This window comes from Strongylocentrotus purpuratus, unplaced genomic scaffold (genome assembly GCF_000002235.5).
Source record: "Strongylocentrotus purpuratus isolate Spur 01 unplaced genomic scaffold, Spur_5.0 spur5_scaffold_6, whole genome shotgun sequence".
NCBI lineage: Eukaryota > Metazoa > Echinodermata > Echinoidea > Camarodonta > Strongylocentrotidae > Strongylocentrotus > Strongylocentrotus purpuratus.
In genome coordinates, this window is record NW_022145612.1 from 20,551,742 (window position 1) to 20,576,433 (window position 24,692).

The 24,692-nt window shown below is 35.9% G+C and overlaps 1 protein-coding gene across 2 annotated transcripts; it reads right to left on the reverse strand.

Annotated features, from left to right (window-relative positions):
• On the reverse strand, window positions 1–24,366 carry LOC591789 (bifunctional D-cysteine desulfhydrase/1-aminocyclopropane-1-carboxylate deaminase, mitochondrial). 2 transcript variants are annotated; one of them, XM_791340.5, is made up of 10 exons: window positions 24,154–24,366; window positions 11,739–11,850; window positions 8,596–8,709; window positions 7,468–7,626; window positions 5,339–5,466; window positions 4,681–4,780; window positions 4,180–4,283; window positions 3,301–3,479; window positions 2,618–2,758; window positions 1–2,098 (listed from the first exon to the last, which is right to left on the reverse strand). In XM_791340.5, exons 2-10 carry the CDS (start codon window positions 11,832–11,834, stop codon window positions 1,980–1,982), a joined length of 1,140 nt encoding a protein of 379 aa, XP_796433.3. In that variant the 5' UTR covers window positions 11,835–11,850; window positions 24,154–24,366; the 3' UTR covers window positions 1–1,979. The 2 variants fall into 2 exon arrangements, with proteins under 2 accessions (XP_796433.3, XP_011666977.2); XM_011668675.2 differs by lacking the exon at window positions 24,154–24,366 and adding an exon at window positions 17,037–17,141.
• Between the last annotated feature and the right edge of the window lie 326 nt (window positions 24,367–24,692).

The following is a 24,692-nucleotide window of genomic DNA, read 5'->3' on the forward strand; positions in this document are numbered from 1 at the left end:
TAGCTTGGATATACTCCGACAGTTTTTATTACCCAACGACAGTCTAATCTCTGCATAGGAACCAAGTGTTTGTTATTGTGAATCGTTACTCTTATTTTAAGGCAGGTGTAATTTCTCTAAATCAAGATAGGCCTACATGATAAGGAAACACTCATTTTCATTGATGTTGCATTGAATCTAAATAGATGCATTAGATAATTTCTAATATAAAGCAAATTCCATTCTAAATAACCGGCTGCTCCCACACAACAGGGAGACACGACACAAATAACAAATATAAAAAAACTGCCACGAGTGTTTGATTATCAATTATTACTACGATAATATAAATTATCATTTCAGTTAATATTTAATCAAATAGTATAGTTAACTCCATTCCAAATAGATATTTCTTTTAGGTAAATATAGATATGAAAACATAGATTAAAAACATAAATAACATTACTCGTCAATCTTATATCATTATATTTATTTCCTTAATCAAACTTGCAGCCCACATCAGTTGGTATCAATATGACACTATAAATAAAGGGTAAGATAAAACGAGCATTTTATATCCGTGTTATTATCAGAATACTACATTTCCCCATAATTCATACAACTATTGGATATTATCCTTTATCTCAAATTAAATAATCGATCGCATGTTATAGAAAGACATAATCAGTATTTCAGCTTCGAATGAAATTAAAAGAAACATAGCACATCAATGCAGTCGTATTTTAAACACGTCCTGAATTAGATACAGGTCATCAAATATTTATATATTTGTATACTACATTAATTTATATTTAGATAAATATATATAATATATTTTGAAATAGACTTAAAAAAGTGCAGTATTTGTCGTTTTACTGCGATAATAATCTAAAAACAGAATAAAATATTGAATTTTACGCTAGTCGTATACTAATAAAAGTGGACAAAAATCAACGTACAACGTTAATAACCACAATCTATTGCATAACTTATGATGATTAAGTAAGCTGCGTAGACAGTAAAAAATAAAACGTTCATGTCGTAAAAATACATGCACGTCATGTCATAATGTCATCATGTAATTAAAAAAAAACATGCACACCGTTTGTATCTCACACGTAAATTGACATGTTAAACTGTTATATTTTTTTGTATTTTCATTATTATACATCAATTACATATCCATTTAATAATAATCTATATCTTTATATTCATTATTTGTAAAAATATTATAGTCCCTTAAAAAAAATGATTTTGCTTGCTTAATCAATGAATCTCTTTTATCAATGCTTATTTCACTTCTATACAATGTAATCACTTTAAAAAAATATGTCAATCTTCTTTGAATACAAGATACAGTCCCTTCAGAGTCAGTGTAATTTGTTTAATGAAGGACCCATAAAATATTCTATCCACATCATCAGTGGCGGATCAAGTATTCTCTGATGAGGAGGGAAGGGGGGGGGGGGAGGGGTACACAAATTCTAAACAGTTTGTGATAAGCAATTAAAATTGTCATCAGGTTATTGGTGTTCCGTTTCTTCTTCCTCTCTTTACAAGGTGGTAAATCAGATTCTGCAACAACGATTTAACATAATATCTCTCCCTTGTCATATAACTGGCAAAACTACATTATCCTCTCATTTCCGTCTCTCTCTCTCTCTCTCTCTCTCTCTCTCTCTCTCTCTCTCTCTCACTCTCTCTCTCTCACACACTCACGCACTCTCTATCCATCCCCTTAGACTTCTTACTCTGCTTTTCCCCCGCTCTTGATCTTTTTGTTACCTTTTACTCTAGATTATATTTCTGCAATGCTTAGTATTTTTCCTTGGATAACTACGAATTTTCCTAAGTTTGAATAGACGGTCTTCATCTTTGATGGCCCAGTGTTCTAGTAAAACAAACATTGTCCAGGAATTTAAAATGCAATTGAGCTGATATCAAAGTATAAAAGGAAGCATAACTTAGATCCATAAAACGATTGTCATCAATATATTGACTCATACGCTAGACGGGACTTTGTCCGTGAGTTCCATCCAGTCGAATACCCTGTTTTCGGAGCAAGATTTTGCGTTCATCCTGGAAGCAAAGACGCCACTAAAAAGATCGAATACACCACCTAACGTGTGGAAGAAGGAAATAAACGATAACAACATTAAGATTTATATTATATAAATAGAAACTGAAAGATTAAAGAGAAAGAGATATTTCTTCCACAGGACATTGGTGCCGCGACAAGGATTCTAACCCCGTATACCTTGTGATTTATACAGTCCGAAAACCTATCTACTAGATCACAAGCCACTACCATAAGCCCTGACTTTTTTTCCAGAGCAATAATACAAATATTGGATATATATTTCCAAAGTGCATATATTTTCACCACCCAAGGTGCTCAAGGTGTTCCAATATTACCTCGGCTCTGCTAGGCTACCGCTTTCGGTGCTCATAGCATTCAATTCCTTCCTACTGGTACTCATTTCAAACCTGTGTGGAGAGTGGCAAATGTAGATTGATGTTTTTCCTAAGGACATTAGTGCCACGGTGGGACTCGAACCGCAAACCATGTGATCCACAGTCCGACGACGTATCCCCCCCCCTCGTCTACGACACCTCTAGAATCATCATCGTGACCTACCTGTATGAATGAAGAGAACCTTCTTTCCCTTCAATGTGTCTGGACTCTCGTTCATCATCTTTATAAGATTATATACAGCTTTTGAGGAGTACACTGGATCAACAAAGATTCCAGTCTTTGTGGCGATCTTCTCGATGCATTCTAGAAGTAAGATTGTGAAAAAAGGAGAATGGAAATAAAGGATAATCAATTTAATTTCTTTTCTGTTTAGGGGATGGGAGAATAGGGGAACGTAAAACCAATATCACATTTGTTTTCATTTTCATTTACAGATCGATCAATCGATCTTATTTACTGGGTGTAAATATGTTTAAACTATTCAATATCACATTGTCAACTATTAATCAAGTATGTCATGTGTATCTTTGAATGATATCAAGTTTAACATCAAAATGTTAAGGTTTCAGATGGACCATAATGAAGACTCAAAACTGTCGAATATTGCTTTGATATCAGAGTGATTAACCGATTTCATAAATCTCTTCCATTTTATCGAACGAGTTCAGCATTATTCAAACAAATTTACGTGTTACCTATACATTTAGTACGACGAGAGGAAAATGTATGTATCTCTGCATTATAACCTTTCACTTATTCTACAAGATTCTCGCACATCTTAACACAAAACTGCGATTGCATATCAAGAGACTAGAGACAAAACCATCAAAAGCCCCTAAACCTACCCATTTCTTCTGGTGTATTCATGCCGTATCCAATGCCCACGACTTCAGCAAAGTGCACTATATCGGCTGTTTTAACACCTGTAGAACCATCTTCCGCCTGTAGGCCGTGTGCCCTTAGAATCTTGTCTCCTTCATTGTGGAAATATTCATTAGTAAGACATGCTGCCATACCGTGAATCCTGTGAAGATACAGATTACATCATAGCACATCGGCCATCGTAAACAAACTATTGAGTGATTCGTGATATATTTAAATGGTTGATGTATTTGATCCTTTTCGATTAAATCAAATGAAAGAACCATTATTTTCGAAATAATTAAAAATGTACTTCTAAATCGTAACTCAACGCAATGTCTTCACTCTTCATTTTGATATCTCTTTGTGCATCGCTGTGCATGCAGTGCACAATGTCATTCTTGCATGGTGCGCCTAAGACCACATCATTTCCTGATGCAACCCTTCTATGTCAGGGAATATATATATATATATATATATCACATTTCCTCTGGTAACGGGCTTGAGGACGGTTAACACAATAGCCTACATGTTCTAGGACTCAATATATCTTGATACAAAAGGCAAATTTCTGTCTTATTAGAGGGACTGTATTGTGACTTTTGTCTGACATAATAACAGCTTTCGGGCCTTTTCCCTTCAAATATAATAAGTAAACGAATTATAAATAGCTTGTGACTAGCATTTATTGGATAGATTAGCATGTAGAAGAAAAAAATAAGTCAATCAAAAAGTAGCAATAATACGTATCAAATTACTCATACGTCACGAGTTATCATTAATGCCTCACTCCCTCTTCGGGGGAATAATTGCAAAAGGTTTGAATATGTATAGACACGAGAATCGAAAACGGTTGATCTTACTTTAATTTGCTGCCAGTGAGATAGTTTGCGATTCCAAGACCCATAACAGACCCGCCGCTTCCTCCAGCTATCACGATGTCCGTGTAATTTGATTCGAATAGCCCCTGTAACAAAGTCATGTGGGATAAAATTATAGAACATGAAGTCACATTACTTCTTTCATATTTATTCTTTTCATCTCAGGCGAAGTTAGTAAGTACATGAGAAATTGTAGGAATGCGTAGAGCACAAATGCTGATTCCTGCATTAGCAATAATTAAATCTAGTTTAATCCCAATTTCCATCTAGTAGACATTACGCACACGTTTTATCATTAAGAGCACCTATGAAAGGACGTGATAAAGTATTCATACATTTAAAATCCCTCGTGTTTGATGCTTTATCTTTGTAAGTATACAACGATGATCACAATAATGGTGACAGAAATGTAATTATGAAAGTATAACGGATTATAATGATGACAATAATTCCTCAAAATGATGATCATGATTATACACTAACCTGACCCATTAGTTCGTGAAAACAAGCGATATAGCCCCACACTCCTATTTCATTGGTACCGCCAAAAGGAATCTGGTAAGCTTTCTTCCCTGATGTTTTCCTGTAAAAAACATGAACGAAATTATGTTAATTGTCACATATGCTGTTTCGTTTGTTTGTTTGAATTCTTTCTTTATATAGTTTAAATATATTATTTCAGGCGCGTTCAATTTTTGATATGCACAGAGAGAACGGGAGATTTATGAGCGATAAAGATGATAGTCTTTATTTGCAAAGACAATAGATACCGTATGTCACAATAATTCAGTCTAATACAATGAAGGACTTCGAAACCATCAAAGCAACCAACCCCATCTTATAATGAAGGTATCATAAAATAAACAAATATTACATGTATCCATGGCTTTTATATATATCAAGAGAAAGGAATATCATGTAAAACAACGTTTGATCAAACCGGTAGGCAAGCACCCAGCAGAACTTTCAGATACACGGCTGATTCATAATTATCTTATAAAAAAACCATTATTCAATATACTAAGGGGCAGATCCAAGATTTTGTGGAAGAGGGGCACAAGTCTGTAAAAAATAGACAATTAAGGGAACATTCTGATCGGGTTTCAAAAGATTAGGGGCCATGTGAGGAGGTCTTGCTTACAAGATGTGAGCGTAAAGCTGGCGCATGCGTGGATAAACGTCGGTCTGGAATGGGCAATCTTTTGGCATGAGGTAGAAGTTGCTTCCGACTAGTCTGTCGAGGAGGGCGTTCCCTGTAAACGGCATCTCCTGTAAATAAAATGAAAATGTTAAAAATGTAAACAAATTGTACATTATGTCTTTTTTTTCATAATGGCCAGTAAAAGTCTTATTTTGAAGTCGAGTTTTTCGGAGCCAGCAGCATTTCCTTTTCCTGGGAGAAGGGAGAGAGAGAGAGAGAGAGAGAGACTGCATATAATAATATTATGTGTCAAATCGTCAAGACATTCAGGTATACAAAATAATAATTGCAGAGACACAAGGATTAAATACGTATTTCATTTTTTTTTTAAACTTAGAGAAAGGGGAGAGGGGAGAGACAGAGATTCCAATAATGTGCAGTGGTCGTAAAAAGGTGACAAATTTGTACTCGTGTCAGGCTTCTTGCACATATCCCGAACATGTATTTTCATTTTTCAACGTTCGATGCAAGTTTTGCCCCCCCCCCCCCCCGTTTTCTCACTCTCTCCCTCTTACTTCAAGATACCTCAAAAATTCAATAGACCTCACATGGGCACGCAGGGACTCATGCTGTCACGAATTCCGGCGGATTTATTCTAACCAAAAGTAGGTCCATGTTCTAACTCTTATATTGACATGTACTTGAACTCCGATCTCGATTTATCATACATCTTTTACATGGTTAACTAAAGCTAACATATTACATTTGAATAAATGTTAGAAAGATAAGATAAGATAAGATATTTATTCGTCTTTCTTTCAAATGTCACATAGAGCATAACATTAGATCATTACACATTTACAATGCAAACAAAAAAACAAATTATGGCAATAAAACACGTTTGTCAAGTGCATCTGTGATCTTCCCTACTAACACGAACATCATACTCAATCAAACTGTTTTCAATACAAATACAGAATGAAGCACCGACACAAAGACTTTTTGGTGAAATTAGTACGATGTTTTTTCTTTTAAATGATGCTGTATCAATTATTATGAAAGGAACAATTTGATGACATTGAAATGGCAGACATTTTTACCCCTTTATGTCCGTCTCTTTGCTTCAATTTCTTCATGATCATGATGATATCTAATGGATATCTGTTTATTATTTATGTGTGCAATGGCGTAGCTACGGAGGGGGGGGGGGTTATGAATGTATGTATATGATTATGGGGGAAAGAGAGACATAGACAAAAGCACAAGAGTATAGGATGGAAAGATAAAGAGAGGGGGATAGAAAGAGAGAGAGGGGGGAGCTGAGAGAAAGAGAGAAGAAGAGAGAGAGAGAGAGAGGGGGAAGGGAGAGAGAGAGAGAGGGGAGAGGATGGAGATATAGAGAGGGGATGGGGATTAAAAGAAAAAAAAAGCGTATCCGGACACCTACCCCCTGGACATCCACCCATGGATAACCATCCCCAGTCAACTACCCCCTAGGACAACTACCCCCTAGGGTAACCACCCTTTAGGACGACTGCCCCCCCCCCCCCCGGGCAACTACCCCATGGACAACTAACCCTCAGACAACTACCCCCTAGGACAACTACCTCCTAGGAAAACTACCCCCTCCCCCCCAGACAACTACCCCTAGGATAGTTGTCTGAGGGGTAGGTGTCATAGAGGATGGTTGTCATAGGGGGTAGTTGTCCGGGGGGGGGGGGGAATTGTCCGGGGGTGGATGTCCAGGGGTAGGTGTCCTAGAACCGATAAAAGGATCCCCTTCCACTGACCTTCCCAAATCAGTTACCCTGATAATATTTGCATTTTATCCACCTATTACAACCGCCCCTTGGTTCCCAGCTCCCCTTCTATGCCTGGACCCATGCTATGCCACTCCCTGTCTGAGTGCTACTCACCTAGTTTGCAGACCCAAACCCTTCTCAGTCGTTGTGCGTATCAAACAGTGTCTGTTCTGTGAGACTATGCTGATGGCATGCTGCAAAGGCAATGTACTTTAGTTGCTCCAGCCATGCAGACTGACAGAGCTAGTCTCGGGCTCAAGGCTTTGTTAATCGTAGTAAAGTGTCAAATTAGAGTCTGCATGAGCCTGCATGCAGACTACTACCCACCGTTTCCTTGGACCAGAGTAGAAGGTGGCTGTCCAGTCCCATCTGCCTTGCTGCTATGGCTGCAGCTCGACACGAGTTGGAGAAGATCCCGCCACAGGCAATGACGGCCTGGCAACCTTTGTCAACACAGTCAGCCATCAAGAACTCTAGCTTACGAACCTGCCAAGGAAAAAAATAACGAAATCATCTCTTAAACTTTTTTTAAAATTTCAATGCAACGCCAATGCACTACAAAAGTCTTGTGAAGGCCATCCGGCGTTTGTTCGTTTCTTATCTATCAATATTTGTCGATTTTTGTCGAGGGGCTCTGCGTTTTTCCATCGATAGTCACGATAGTAGACCTATAACTCCATGATATGACCTCTTACGCCTGTATGACCATTATCATTGAGTAGTCAGCTATGACAATCACAACAGATGCATACCACCTACAGCCCTGTAAATATAGATCGGAGCCGTCATGAATGCAAACAAATAGTTCCTCTTTGCTTTCATCGTCTATGAAGTTGTGTCCTTGACTCGGGTTTGAAATAGATTATTCCAACGGTCTTCACTTTGTGTTGTGTATTCTACTATTAGGCTCAATAATAGTGTAACTATTACTACTTCTACTATACTACTACTACTACTACTACTACTACTACTACTACTACTACTACTACTACTACTACTAGCCTACTACCACTACTACTACTACTACTACTACTACTACTACTACTACTACTACTACTACTACTACTAGCCTACTACTACTACTACTACTACTACTACTACTACTACTACTAATAATAATAATATTACTACTACAAAAATAGTGCAACTATTACTACTTCTTCTACTACTACTACTACTACTACTACTACTACTACTACTACTACTACTACGTGGCGTAGTGCGGTTCCCGTCATTGAGGGGTGCTTGTATTATGGGGGGGGGGGGGACGCAGTTCACTCTGTATCCACCGTGATCATATTTTTCATCCTCTTTTGCCCCTCCCATTTCCTTTCCTTTCCATTTTTAAACCATATAGTATTTCACAATTTAATAGAGGAGTGAACACGTGCTCCCATGCCCCCGTGCCCCTTTAATTACTACGCGAATGACTGCTACTATTTACTACCGCTTTACCTTATTGCCTGTTAAAACACTGCCTGTCATGTCATCTCGTTTGACGAAGACTTCAAAGTCATCTGGTATATCTGGCAAGCGCCATCGCTGTATCGGTGTGTTCAAAGTCCCAAGCTGTAATGAAAAAAAATACAACAAAAACGAAATGAAGCATATTGGTTTAAAGGTAAAGACCAGTATTGGAAACGCCCCAATTTCAAAAAATGAAATGGAAGCTCTTATTACCAATCATGTGAATGAATATGTTTTGACTATTACATGATGATAAACATTTTGCCGAGAAACCGCCTACTAATTGATATATTTGGTAAATAAGTTTATCTACATGGTCTGTGAGAGATAAACGCACGTGTCGCGCACGTGTGCGTATAGTATATACATCTTTCTGTGTACAGTGCTTGTAACTTTATGAAGACTGGGCCATATTTCTTATCATTTTGATGATTCCAGAACCTTGCAGTACACACCAATACTTATATGCTAGATGATCAACCTTTTCTGATCGATTCCACAACGTTTCTTTCACAATGCAATCACATATGACCATAGCTGGTCTTTACCTTTAAACATAATCTAATATTTGCTAACCCATGTGTTAATACAAGATACTAAACTTGAACGTAGCTAAAAGTGTGTTGCAGTCTTTAGTCAGTATTTTCTATACATTTTTTGCGTCCACTTTTTCAAATTTTCCGGGGGGGGGGGGACGATATTCCCTACGGAATTTTCGGGACAAAAAAATAAAATAAATATGTACAATCCAAAATTGGATTTTACAAGGCACTACTTCGATTGCAGTGGAATACACATTTATGTAGACCAGTCGCATCCACTGAATGCAGATTGTCAATCATCATTACCCTATTATAACATAAATAATTACGTATGACATTACATTTTTCAATCTTGGCGTTTTCTCCAAAAATCTTCAACTAACAGAGCTAGATTTTTAATGAGCTCATCTCAGATGCAAATAAGGGAGATGGAAAAATACAAGATGATGACCTAACATACGACATTTTGATATCTTATTTGCATAGTCATTAAGTAGGTATTAACGGGTCAGACGTCTATTCGAGGACACGAAACAAAGGATTCTTGATATTCATGTAGTAGAGACTGACAGCTACCATAGCACTGGAGGGAGATAATAAATTGTGCATGTGTTTCAAAGTTCAACCGACCAGTAAAGGCGTTCTCATCTATTTTGTGTTATATAACGGTACATACTATCATATATACCAAATTATATACAGCTTCTTTACTTTCTAATGCCCCTATACACGAAACTTCACTTTTCGATCAAAAGTCCAGGAATCGTGCGACGTTGATAATTATTATGTTCAGGTTCCATCGAACAGTCATTCTAGCGTTGCCTGGTAGTAATTCCAAGATATAACTCAAAGTGGTGGTGTGAACCAACAACATTCATTTTCTTCTCCTGAAACAAAAGTTTAGTCCATGGCCTCTCAGCTCAGGGAAATTGGCCCGGTTTCTTAGGGGACATCTGGTAACCCCTTTTCCTCAATTTCCCCCCTCTCGTTTTGTAAAGTCCAGTCCTTTTGTCCTGCTTATTTTGACAAGTTTTGGTACTTGTGCTAGATGGGGTGAAATCGACTCGACTTTGAGTTTGGGGTATATTTCCATGATTTCGGCGTCTCTAAACCCGAAGGTTACAATAAGGCTGAAACAGATAATATGTTGGTGTTTGATGGTGGTCAGTGGAGGGTCTGCGATCTGAATATATAATATTCAACGGTCAAATTTTATGGGCTTGATGGAATGACACTATCGTGATAGGCCCATGGCTAGCAAGAATAACAGGAAGATATTATTGGACTCGTGATTTTGTTTAAATCATTGTTTCTTGCACTGGAAATCATCAAAAGAGTCAGAATACCGGAAAACAGGTCAAATTATTTGGACTTGATGGGGATTAGATTTTTTTGGGGGACGGGCCATTAACCTATAGCATGAGCTGAAAGTAAACAGGAAACACTATTCAACTCATTATTGTTTATTGTTTCTTGCATTCAATTTGAAATTAGCAAAGAGGTCACACGGCCGAATAAAGAAAATAGGACGCTGTCAAAGTTTTATTTGTAAAACACGAAGTCTGGAAAAAATGACAGTGCATTGTAGATATTTGTATACAATTTAATGTTATGGCATCACGACTTACTGCGATCTTATCAAGGATTCCAAAGTTTTGGACAACATTTATGTAGGCCTATTAAGCTTTATTATGTACAACTTCTTGCGTGAGGATACAAGTATATAGAGACTAAATTGCGATTTCTTCAAAGGTTTTTTTTTTTGAGGGGGGTCATGTTTTCAATGTGCCGATGAGGCGTGTTCGTCATTATACTATATAGTAACGTATAAGTCGATGATAAGCTGGATAATGTTTCGCTTGAATATTTACATTTTGGAGTCTGTGAACCAAGGAAAGTTTTCTTGTCAAATATATAAACCAAATGACTCACTTTGTTTTTATTCTGCGCAAAAGATTCAGAACAAAGGGGAACTGGTCATCGTTTCACGAAACCGTCAAGTTCGCCGACTTCCCTTTAGACGAAGGTTTACTTTTGACGGTATCATGAAACGATGCCCTGAATACTAATTGCTACCAAGAGAGATATAATATACGTGCTTATTGTAGCAACCTAAAATGTCTTTACACCCACTTTGTCCCCAATTAACAGTTCGGATTTTTCATGCGTCTGAATATGTTCAAGGATTAATCCGTCGAATACTAGGCTGAATTCTACGAAAAATTTGTGTTAAATCGTATCAAAACTTCAAAAGTATTAATTGCCTTTATGATATTGTGATTAACCAGACAGTGATTTACGAATCGAGATTTCAACACCATTCATGCAAATCCTCAGTTATTAAGATTGATGTTAATGATTTGAGATCGATTCATAAGACATACTTGGCACCGAAATATCAAAATAACCAAACGACTGATAACAGTATTAAGAATGCATACTTATATACTTTATGTGAATATGATAAAATATAACATTATAAATACAGGTTAAAATGGTTATGGATAGGTTTTCACTTAAGTAACTTAGCTGCGTAAAGAAAGAGGTAAATCAGAGTAAAACAAATTACAGATAATATTTCCTGCTTACCTTAATTGTGTATTTTGGTATCATATCCTTATTAATTGTCGAGGTCCATGACGGTGCTTCATAGGGAACGAGAGGGTAATCGAGATTAGATTTCATGGTGGTTCGATGACGCCTGCGAATAATAATAAAAATACGATCACCGTCAATGCCACGATACCGGTCTGTGCAGTCACTTCAAGTAGTATGTGTTTCGTATTGAGTCGCTTGAACGGTCTGTGAATCCAGTAGAGATTGTTCGGTTTCTTGGATGAGGGGACAGCAGGTATGCCAATGTGAGATTGCTTCTATCAGGACTCAAGTATATAAAAACATTTTGACTAGGATTATTCGATTAGAAAAGAGAAATTACTTTGTAAATCGTTTGAAACTTTTAAAAATGATATGCAAAACACTTGGAAGGTAATCAAACAAGCAATGAACCAAGTTAATAATAAATCTGAGGTAAATAAGATCAAATTTGATAATGAGATTGTTGAAGACCAAAAAGATATAGTTAATATTTTTAATACTTATTTTTCTTTAATAGGTGATAATCTCGCTAAAAACATTCCGCCTTCAAACACAAATTTTGTGGAGTTTTTAGGCCCTCACAATCCAAATTCTATTTTCTTTGTTCCAACTAATAGGCAAGAAATTATGAAAATTGTTTCTAGTCTGAAAGATAAGAAAAGTTTAGGGTATGATGGAATCAATAATGTCATACTATAATCCATTATTCCCTTTATTGCAGATCCATTGGTTCACGTCTTTAATATATCACTTTTACATGGTAAATTTCCTAATTCTATGAAAATAGCCAAAATAATTCCGTTATTTAAAAAGGGTGATAAATTGGATGTGGGTAACTACCGCCCAATTTCTTTATTATCTTCATTTTCTAAAGTTTTGGAAAGAATAATCTATATCCGGATGATGTCCTTTTTGAAAAAATATGATGTATTTTCAAAGTTCCAATTTGGTTTCAGAGAAAAGCACAGCACCGTTCATGCTTTAATGTCTTTTGTTGAGAAGGTTGCCCACGCAATTGATACATCGTCACACACTGTAGGTATATTCCTGGACTTCTCCAAGGCCTTCGACACGATCAATCACGAAATTTTACTGTATACAAACTATCTCACTATGGTGTACGTGGAAAGGCCTTGGAGTGGTTCAGGAGTTACCTCTCTAACAGAAAGCAATATGTACACTTAAACGATCATGCATCTGAATTATGCAATATTAGTTGTGGTGTCCCACAAGGTAGTCTGCTAGGCCCGCTACTCTTTATTCTTTATATAAATGACTTTTGTAAATCGTCTAACTCCCTGTCGTTTATTTTATTTGCAGATGATACTAATTTATTTTTTTCACACAAAAATCCAAACGTCCTGGTTGATATAATCAATGCCGAGTTATTGAATATATTGCAATGGATACAAGCAAATAAATTGTCACTTAATCTCCAGAAAACAAACTACATGCTATTTAGTAACTCTTTGGATTCATTACCCTCTGACATTATTTTTGTCATGTAATTTGTTACGTCTTCTTGTTTACAGTCATTACGTGTTTTAATAAATGTTCTCTGTTGGCCACTATTCTTCTTTCATTGATTATGTATTCAATATTTTGTTCACACTCATTATTATCTGAGGGGTCCACAATTTACAAGCTTTGCTTTTCAGTGGACCTCTCCATTTTCTCAAAATATAAATGCAATTAAATTTTAAAATTCATTTTTTTTGTCTTCCTAAAATGTATAAATTATTATTAAGATTTGTTTATTACCAATGTAACTATGTTTTGTATACAGTTTACATTGTATTCGTTATTATGTATTGTATTTTGTTGGAAGTGAAAAAATAAAAATGAAATGAAATGAAATGAAGTAGCTTCTGGGTGTCACTAACTCCTGAATTCCTATAGGGATTGAAATACAAAAGAAGATAGTAGAATTAGACTTTGGCTTCAAGCAATGTTGCTAATCTTTAACAAATGTTGTTATCAGTGCCTTCCCTAAAGCCCAATGTGCCAAACATTTTTTGAGCTCTTGAGTCGATCATTAAGTTATTGCTTAATAGTTTCAAAGTCTAACACGAAGGTCTACTACCTACTATACACAAAAAAACATTACTTTATACGTTATAATTATATGCAATACATGTCTATTTAACCAGGTCAAGTTATGTCAGGCATATTTTATCATTCATTGTGGGGCATGATCTTGCTTGTTCAATAGTTAGCACTCTTTTTATTAACCTGTTTTACATAATTATGTAAAAGTCACAAAATGCAATTTTTTAATAACGAAATTTTGACTGATAGAATTTACGTTTTTTATGTTCGGGATGCTGTAAGTCATTTAGGCAATCAAGCTGGATGTGTTGTATATTTTTGCTGTTATTTTTAGTGTATGATTCGATTAAGACAATGTTTAACTGTTATATGCTTAAGTGTAAATTATGGTCATATTTCATTCGATGCAAGTAGATGCATTTTGTTAAATTTACAAGCATAATGTACACATGTGCAATTCAGCTACTGGCTGCGAGACTTTTTTGAATAAAACCTTTATTGAATTGAAAACAGAAACATACGTTTCGACTTACCAACAAGGCCTACAAAAAAAGAAGATGTTGTATTGACCTTTAAGTGCCAGCACCTGGGTCGGTCGGTCGATTCCCTCCCCCACCCCCTCTTTGGGCTGATATTTCTCAGTTTTGAATGTTTTAATACATTAAAAAAAAAAATCATTCAACGTTTTCTTTCTTCTAAACAACGGATTAAAAAAAATAAAAATGATAAAAAGCCGACCGTAGATTTTAAGATTTTGGGTCGGTCGCAATGGGCAATACAACATTTATATTTTAGGCCCAATGATAATGGATTTGATGACAGATAATTTCGATGGAGATGATCAATATCCATAATATAAAAAGGCGAAGATGTCTTTTGATTTTTTTGCAACATAATGACTTTCCTAATTTGATTGACCAGCCATTTTCTTTTCCTTTTCTTCTCCTTGTTTTTGCGGGAGGGGGTAATATAGTCATGTCTGTTAAAATTATTCATTACAGTCATTACTGCATTCATGGTTTATATAAACATATTATTCAGGACTTGATATCTATAAAATAGTAATCAATTAGTTGCCAGAGTTTAAAGCCGGAGTAATAAGATTCGAAGTCCAACCAAACATATATAAACTTTATATCGTGATGTAATATGCGCGATACAAAAATGCAATATGATAATCATTATTATTTCATTATTTTATCAAATACCCCATATCCCCTTTGGTGATATTTTTAGTTCCCTAACCTATAATATTTTGACAGTTTACATAGGCCCCATGAGGAATATAGCAAATAAAAAATGTTTGCAAACTACAGAGACAGTTTGAAAAAACATCTGCTCTTTCGCAAATACATCATACAGACATTTTTTCTCAACAGCTAGACCATATCATTTCCGATATACATGTATAACACTTAATAAAATGGGATCATTTCAAACACGTTCGGCTGCAGGCCTGCCATGCATAATTTGATCAGACACCGTATATCTCTTTGATCAGGCTGATTATTTTGTTTGTTTTGAAACGGAAATAAAATCTGAAATCTGAAATCTGAAATCTGATATTCGCCTAAATTTAAATGTGAACACAGGGACACGTTCTGGATTTTGTATAAAAAAGGGGTACACAGTAGTAAACACAAATGAAATTTCTGAAAAGAAGAAAAAGAGCTTGGTGTTTTGTATACCTAAGGAATGCCTGACTGAGTTCAAAAGAGAAAAGAACGGGAGGCACACACACAAAAGAAAATTTTAAAGAGAAGGAAAAAATGAAAGGAGTGATCCATGCATGCAATCCTCCAGTGTCTATAGATTAGAGTTGATTTTCATCTGTGATCGGGGTACATGTCTAGTAATAACTTGAGGATAGTTCAAAACAGCAGGTTGGTTTTAATATGGGCAGGAGAATGTGAGAAACATGTCGGTAAAAGTTTGGACAAAATCCGATTACAAATACGAAAGTTAAGAAATTTTGAAGTTGTAATCAATCACCCATAAATTGGCAACTCCGTGGCGTATCTTGCGAGGTCCATCCCATTTGCTCTGTACTAATATACAAATATGTATATAACCTATTATATATTATTTTTTGAGAATGTTGGAAATACTAGGAATGATAGATATGAGTCAATAATTGTTTATTCTATGAGGATTATCTGTTGTATGTACCGCTTTACCATACCAATTTTGAGAGAGTTAGGACACTCGCCATTTGATTAGTGAAGATTAATAATGTGATTTAGAGGAGAAGCAACTACATATATCATTTTTTTAAGGAGCGATGTATGTATTCCGTCGTGACCTTATGCTTACTACTTTTAAGGTCATGTGTTACAGTAATTATTTCATTGAGGTTATCAGGGTTAAAAAAAACATTGATTAGGATGTGGGTTCGGGATGAAATCTAAACTAATCTACACCATTATTAATCAATTTGTTCGCAAGATTAGAACCTACATTAAACAAAAAAGAGTTAATATTATTAGCTACACTATTATTAATAATAATATCGTTCATTTCAACATTTTCCTTTGACAAATGTTGCCTTTTCTTTCCGACGATTTTATTTTTAATTCCCCAAGTTAATTCAATATTAGATTTTTACTTTCTCTAATTGTTCTGAATAATACAATATATTCGTGTATATCTATTTGAATGATGTGTGGTTGCGTCACAAAAATATACCTTATATAGCCCATTTCTGGTGTGAATAGATCTTAAAATGACTATAGTTATCCATGGCGTTTTACTTTGTTTGTATTACATTTACTTTTTTCAAAGACAAATCTCTGTCATAATAAAAAATAATTAAACAAAATAATCAAATGCAACGTTTACGTTGGACTGATTAAATACATATGCTTTGAGTTTTCAGTGACCATATCATTTGACATATAACACAAATTGTAAAATGATCTACTATCTCTGAGTAAAGTAGGCCACAAGTAAAACCTTTATGAAAAATGTTCAGCAATTTGTTATCGATCAAACTCGAAGAACGAAGTTTAATTCTTGCAGGTTTGTTTATATGTAAAGCAGGGCTCCCACTTAGCCGAGTTGGAGCCTCGAGTTGTGGCGAGCTGGCGCGATCTTATGGCAAGCAGTTTTATCATTAAAACATATTTCAACATTGGTTTTCTTCATTCTTAAAAGTTATATCATGAGTGTATCACAACGTCCCCTGTAGAGACTGAAAACATGTTTTCTAGAAATATATAATTAGTTAACTAGGCAACTTACCTACGTCCACTGCCTGCTGCCCTTTGGGTGAAATGAGATACAATATGTTCCCCTTCCTCGGGTATTGTGTACGCTTAGGAGCTTGTATGTGTAGTGGTGAATGTGTATGTGTTTATGAGTGTGTGTATATATATATGTATATTAGATAGCTTTGACAGATACCGAGATGTGATTGGTCCAGAGCAAGTCACGTCATATCAATTGCGAAGATTGTTATATTTTCCTGGCCGGTCACTTTTTTTTGGAGGCCAAAAAAAATCGCAAAGACACTTTTTTTTTTTTTTTTTTTTTGGTCTCGAAATTTCAAAATTTGACATTTTTCTTCGTTGAGGGGGGGGGGGGTAAGGTCACCTTATTTAGGTTAGCCGTGGGTATAATTTTTTTTAATTTTTAAAAAAAAAATTTTTTTTAATAAAAAAAACAAAACAAAACAAAGGGGGGGGGGGGGTTTAGGTTTTTTTAGGGGGGTTTACACTATGAACATGACAGACAAAGAAAGCGGACAAAATATACAGTTCCTCAGGTAGACAAAGGAACATCCCTTCACTGCTATTAGTAAAATTGTGTAGAACAGGTGAATATGCATGTAACACCTGTTCCACACATTTTTACATAAAAGCTGTGAAGGGATGTTCCTTTGTCTACCTGAGGAACTGTATATTTTGTCCGCTTTCATTGTCCGTCATGTTCATAGTGTTACATACATAAAAATACCAAAGGGGGTTTGAACCCCAAACCCCCCCCCCCCCCCCTGCGTACGCCCCTGCATATACATGGTGATACATGCTTTTTGTCTTTCTTCTTCGTAGTTAACGTTAGTTTACCTAGTTTATTTCGCTATTTAATATAATACTGTGTTTACCTTGATTGGAGACTCATGTACAAACACAAGTTCCCTCTTAGAGGTTGTCGCCTACTATTGATTCTGTATTAATGATTTGCAATATTCAGTTTGATGCCAAATGAAATAAATTTAACGATCTCATATTTCAAACACTCAGAACTTTGTTATTATTGGTCTGATTTATTTCAAACTTTTGCCATTCTTTTTTCTCTTATTCTTCTGCTTTCCTGCCATCAAAACATGTTGCAAGGATTAAATTGTCCTTTAATGTAATTGCACTCTTGATTTATGTCATTATGACATAATTGAGAGAAGGCCAGACAAAATAAATATGAAAAAACCCATATTTTCCCAATTTAAGAGTTAAGGATGGTTTCTTTTAATGAATATGTTGTAAGGATTTTCCAATTCAGAAATGCCTTATTTCAGTTTAAACAGGGAATGTATATATTTATTTTCTTTTTTTGTAATCGCATGAGAACGAAATATAAAATGTTCTCCTTGCAAACAAAGTTGAGCAATTCAAACAAAGTCTCTAAAAACAACTCTTTTAATTATGAGCGAGACGGGCCTTTGTTAACACAACTTTTTACAGAGTGGTTTTGAGCCTTTAGTGAGTTCTACCAGAACCTATTGTATAGCATACCAGCATATATGGGGTTTTCTGCAATTAGATATTCACCGTCTTCTAAACTTGGTAATTAATACCGCAAGAGGGAATCAAATGTGAGTCAGATTCAGCGCTCAAAATACACGGGGGCGGTGGGCGATTCGCCCCCGTGAGCTACAAAATCGCTCCCGTCAGGTTGCTCACGGGGGCGATTGCAAAATTAAAAATCGCCCCGGTGGAATTATAAAATAAAGATAATCTTTTCTGTTGTAACTTTAACACAATATTGAGTTTCAATTTTCAAACCTTAAACCAATGAAATGGAACTAAGATTAGCGTGCAAGATTTCTCGTTTTATGAGTAGGCCTATTATTACCGATTCAGCTCGCAGTGCAGTGCCGCCGTCAGCAGTGGTTATAGGCCTACTGCGCCGTTAGTAGCGGTGCGTTTGCACGCTGCCGCGCCATGTCTGCTGGAGCTGGAGGCGATCGGGCAAGGGCAGAAACATTATGGTCATGGCCTGGAGAAGTTTTTCGTTGTCAGCAAATAATGAACCTCGACCAGTAAATCAATATTAGGGACTTTTAGATTTGCACGATGAGAACGTGGACTGCAACGTGTGACCTCCTTCTAAGGCATTGCCAGTGCTTAAAAGGACGTCACATTGTGATTGCCAGTGCCTTAAAAGGACACGTCCACGTCCACGTCCACGCAAATCTAAAAGTCCCTTTTGAGGAGAAGAGGAAGACCAAAATGTCGTGGAATGATATGGTAACATGGGCAGATCTACGGCAGGGGGGGGGGGGTAGGGGGTTTAACCCCCTCCTCCCACACCCGGCCCCCTTGGGCTGCCAAGTGAAAATGTGATATTAAACCGGGGGGGGGAGTTGGATTCTGGAGTGGAGGACTACTAATCTATTTTATTTTTTTCAGGGGCGGTGGGAAGTGAAGCGCCGTTTTAGCATGACTTTCTTTTTAACTCTTACTTTCACCTATCTCAGATAACCCTAAGTTTTTGGTTGCTGCTTTATATGTAGTTGATAATGCATAATTAAAATAAAGAGAGAGAGAGAGAGAGAGAGAACCACCATCATTTTGCAATGGTTCAGGGTTCGTGTAATGTACATTTGAAACCATTTCTTAGCGTCTCGACCCTAAAAAAATAGCAAAACTATTTTTGAGGAAAAGCATTATACTGAATTAAATAAAGAATAATAGCTTTATATTGGATCATACTAATACTGATACGGACTAAAGACAATGTGGTATTTGTATAGAGGTATTCCAAAATGACATTCTGATAATCAACATTTGTTCTGGTATCATATGTATATACGCATTACTGATCTTTATGATTTCTTAACGTGACATAGCTTCTTCTCCCTCTGCAAACAAAACAGAAAACAAGGTTATTTAATAAAAGGACCATGCGACAAATAATCATTGTGATTCAAATTGATGCAAGGATTTTTTTTTAATAAGCAATGCTTTTTACCAGAATCTTCTTTGTAAAAACGACTTTTACAAATCTCAGCCATGCAATTCTGCCACTGTGCTGTGAGATCACTTTGAGATTAGGAGAAGTGTATTATGTAATGGGTATTTTAAATTGAATGGAACGTCTCAACTCAGTAAGCATGGCTGAGATTTGTAAAAGTTTTTTACAAAGAAGATTCGGGTGAATAGCAGTGCTTATTCAAACAAATATTCGCATCAACTTGAATCACAATCATTATTTGTCGCTTAATCCCTTTTAATGACCATGTTTTCTTTTTCGTTTGCAAGGGGAGAAGAAGATATGTCACGTTAAAGACATCAAAAAGATCAGTGTTGTATGCGTATATATACACAGGCCAGTAACAGCTATGTAGCTTGTAAATTTGTAAGAGGGAAAATGCTGATTGAAATGATAATGATGAAATAGCAAATAATTGAGGAGTATCATAGGTACCAATTAAATGGATATTTGTATAAAAAAGAGCCCCCGTCAGTAATAAAAGAGCCCCCGTGAGAAGGCTCACGGGGGCTCTTTTTTGGGGGGAAGAGCCCCCGTGGACAAAAAATTAATTTGAGCCCTGGTCAGATTACGATAAGAAAACGGTTTCGATAAGCACCAGCGTATTTTTTATAATCAATTTCATATTTCGAAGGTGAAATTGATGTAAATGAAGTGAATAACAACATACAGAAGATACATAAGTGGTGCACTGCTAACAAACTTACAATTAATTCAATGAAAACTAATTTCATGTTAATATGTAGTAGAAGGAAAAAAATAGGTATAAATGGTAAACTAAAAATCGCTGGCGAGGAAATTAAAGAGGTTGATGTTGCCACTTTTGTTGGGGTTCACATTGATAGACATTTGTCTTGGAAGAGTCATATTCGTTTTGTAAATCAGTGTATTAGAAAGAAAGTTGGAGTGCTATTAAGATTGCGACATTTTGTTCCTATTCGTACTCTGATATTATTATATAAAGCATTTATACAACCACACATTTCTTACGGAATAGAGGTGTGGGGAAGCACTTATAAGACTAATCTTAGAAGTATATTATATTCACAGAAAATGGCAGTTCGTGCCATAACATTTAGTGAATGGAGAACTCCTTCAGATCCATTATTTAAAAGATTGCGAATCCTAAATGTGTATAATTTACATGATTTATCCATTTCTACTTTCATGTTTGATCTAGTCAATGGCAATTTGCCTCATATTTTGATAGAGTACTGTGACATTATAGAACATAGCTATTCCACAAGACAAAAAGAAGATGGACAATTACGTCTTCCAAAATTAAGAACGACACAAGGTCAATTTTCATTGTCTTTTGTGGGCAGTGAATTTTGGAATAGATTACCTGTTGATGTCAGATTGACAAGGTCTAGAAATAGGTTTCGGAATTCTGTTACAAGTCATTTGTTGAACAAGTCATGAATGAAATATCAAGTGTACACAATTCATAATTCATATTTTACATTATTAGTTTGTATATTGTAAGACATTATTGAGTACTGATTCTTTTTTTTTTTTAAAGCATCGATTGTAAAAGTAAATTAATTATTTTTTGTTTTGTTACATTCTCTAAACTGATTTGTACCAAAATACTTTGTTTAGTTGTTTAAGGGGTTAGGCTCGACTAGCACATGTGCTATTATCTGGCCCCTTTTTTACCAACCAATAGTTTCTCTTCCTGTAAATGTAATTATTGTATAAAATGTATGAAATGTATTGCTGTTGGTAAATAAATCAAATCAAATATAAAAAAATAAAAAAAAAACTAACAAAAATCCGAACTTTCTTTTTTTCCTTATACGATTTTCAATCATACATGCACCCTAAATATTATAATTGCAAATATGTTTCTATAGAACCCCTGTATGAAATAAATCTATTCCGTCATCAATAACTGAGTAAAATGAAATTTACGAAATTTTTGCATCTAGCATATTATTGGAGAGGACCTCGTTAGATACGTCACAATGTTGCCAATTTGTGTTTCACTGATGACAACTTTAAACATTCACAACTTTCTTATTTTAATCGGATTTTGCTGAAACTCTCACTGACTTTTTTCTGCTTCTGTGTACATGTACAAGAAATGTGTTAATGTTTTAATGCTACGTTTTATTACTTTGTCTTTTATTCGCCTTTTAATGATCTCTCCTCTCTCTCTCTCTCTCCATCTTTCTCTTTCTATCTCACTTCCCTCTTTCTCTCTCTCATTTTCTCTCTTCTTTCCGCTCTCTCTCTCTCTTTTTCCCTCTCCCCACCCTCTCTCTCTCTATATTATATTATATCCCTTTCTCTCCACTTTCTCTCTCCTCCTCCCTCTTTCTATCTCCATCTCTCTTCGTCTCTCGTCCTCCCTCCCTCCCTATCTCTTTCTTCTCTCTCCCTCTTTATCTCCCCTTCCCTCTCTCTTTCTTTCTCCCATCTTGTTCACTTCCTCTCTTTCTCTCTCCTCACTCTCTCCCTTGTCAGTTCTCTCCTTCTCGACTTCCTCGTCATTTCTCGCTTTGGTCTTGCTACATAGTACATGTAGCCAGCCTGGCTTCATTCGTTGAATATTGTATTGTAACCACTATAGGTAGTAGCCACATTTTCATGTGCGTAAAACAACATGTTTTTCGTGTATATTTTGGTTCAATTTTGTTCCCAGTATTCAATTTCATTGTAAATCAACCATTATGATTTCCTGAACTTTACATGTTGATGTTTTTATGCTGAATAAATAAATAAATGAACAAATAAATACGTAATGAATAAAAAAAGTATCAGGGTGGACTTCCCCTTTAATGCTATACATGACGTGAACTCTTCAAGGTAACTAACAATCCATTCAACTTGAAAACAAACATTTTATTTGAATGGATATCATATTGCTGGATCACATGCTCTCCTTCTCTATCTCTCCCGCGCCATCTCTTTATCTTTCTGCTCTCCCACTCCGACCATTCTCTCTTTCTCTCTCTCCTCTTTTCCCTCTTCCTTTCTCACTTGTCCCATCTACCCCTTTTCTCTTTCCTTCTCTTCTCTACCTCACATACTGAGTATGTTTTTTTTATCTCTTCTTTTCCTCTCTCTAGACGAGTCTAAACATTACATTATACTTTCAATTGCAAATATACATCCATGCATTATACCATTATTCTTTTAAAACAATAATTAATGTAGGTATATCATGTCAGTTTTAAGTGTTTTACTGTACTATCAATACTTGATTTCTTTACTTGTTGACATATTCTTATTTCCTTGTACTTGATGTTTATAATATTTTCATTTGTAACAACTTTCGCAAAGTCGGCTCTAAGCATCGACGGCTTAATCTCCACATAATGTAGTATACTATTTTTTTGTAATTGCATGTTTACATAATAAACCTTTTATTAAATTGGATTGAGCAATTGCGACTTTATAATTTAGCGTCCCGCGGGTAGGTATATAGGCTACTACTCAGCACTAACTTTTTATTATGTAGCCTACGTTGTAGAACGTCTGTCTTTTCAATTGTAATATTTCTTGAACTGTACTACTGTAGACATGTATACATTTTGTCTAAAACCGCCTCAACGAAAATATTATATATAGCTAAATCAGATGGTGTTAAAAGAGGAATCTATTATATACGCCGACGCGAATAATACGCCTTTGTGTGCTATAAGGTGTGTGTGTGTATGTGTCGGGGGGGGGGGGGGCGGTCTCGAAAATAAACATAATCTTGAATATTGTATATCGCCCTAAGCACTTCCAAACGCGCGTGGAGAAGCCTAAAGAGTAGATAGGATTATTAGAATGATTTATATGCTCTTATATTGTTGTCCTTCTTCAAATACAGGGCTCACCCGTTCGTAAACTAAGCGCTCAACACAGGTAATGTCAATCTCATAAAATGATAATAATGAATATAGAAACATGTAACAAGGCATTGAGACTTTGTATATAATATGAGATACATACTCACTAGCTCGCCGATCATAACGGAAGCTACGAAATACATCAACAATAACAACATGATAAAGGATTCGTATATAGGCGAAGCCGGAGAAACGCGCCCGTTTCCATTACGATATGATATCTCTTCCTTTCCAATACGCTATAATTCGCAACATTCAACGACATGATTACGATTAAAATAATAAAAAATGAGATTCATAATCACCTTGACAACGGTCAATTATGCACATCCATTGCCTCGAAGGTTTACTTTAAGTGCCACCGAATGATAAACTGGACTCGCACTACGCTTCAGATGCCGTACACGATGCCATTCATAACAAACCTTCGGCAATCGATCAGCTTCGCTGTATACTTTACATACCCACAGCATATCGCAGAACCAGTAATAACCGGTTTCACGGCATACAGTACATGTACAGGGTACTATATGTAAATGGCTTCACGCATGGAAAGTTATATTGATCCCGGGACCGTCATAGTTTGCAAACACAAACCATTGTCAGTCATTGTGCGTAACACAGTGTCTGCAAGATGATATTATTATGCTCTAGCTGACACACCCTTTACAGATCTAGGCTCTGATCAAGGCTTTAAGAACTGTAGTAAAGTGGTCTGCGCTTGCAGACTATAGGGCCGTCAGTACATGAATGTCCACAGAAATACTCATAGTTAACCCATTTATCTCATTTGCCACGACATGTTTGTGCCCAAAATAAGAGATGATACTGGAGGAGAATATCA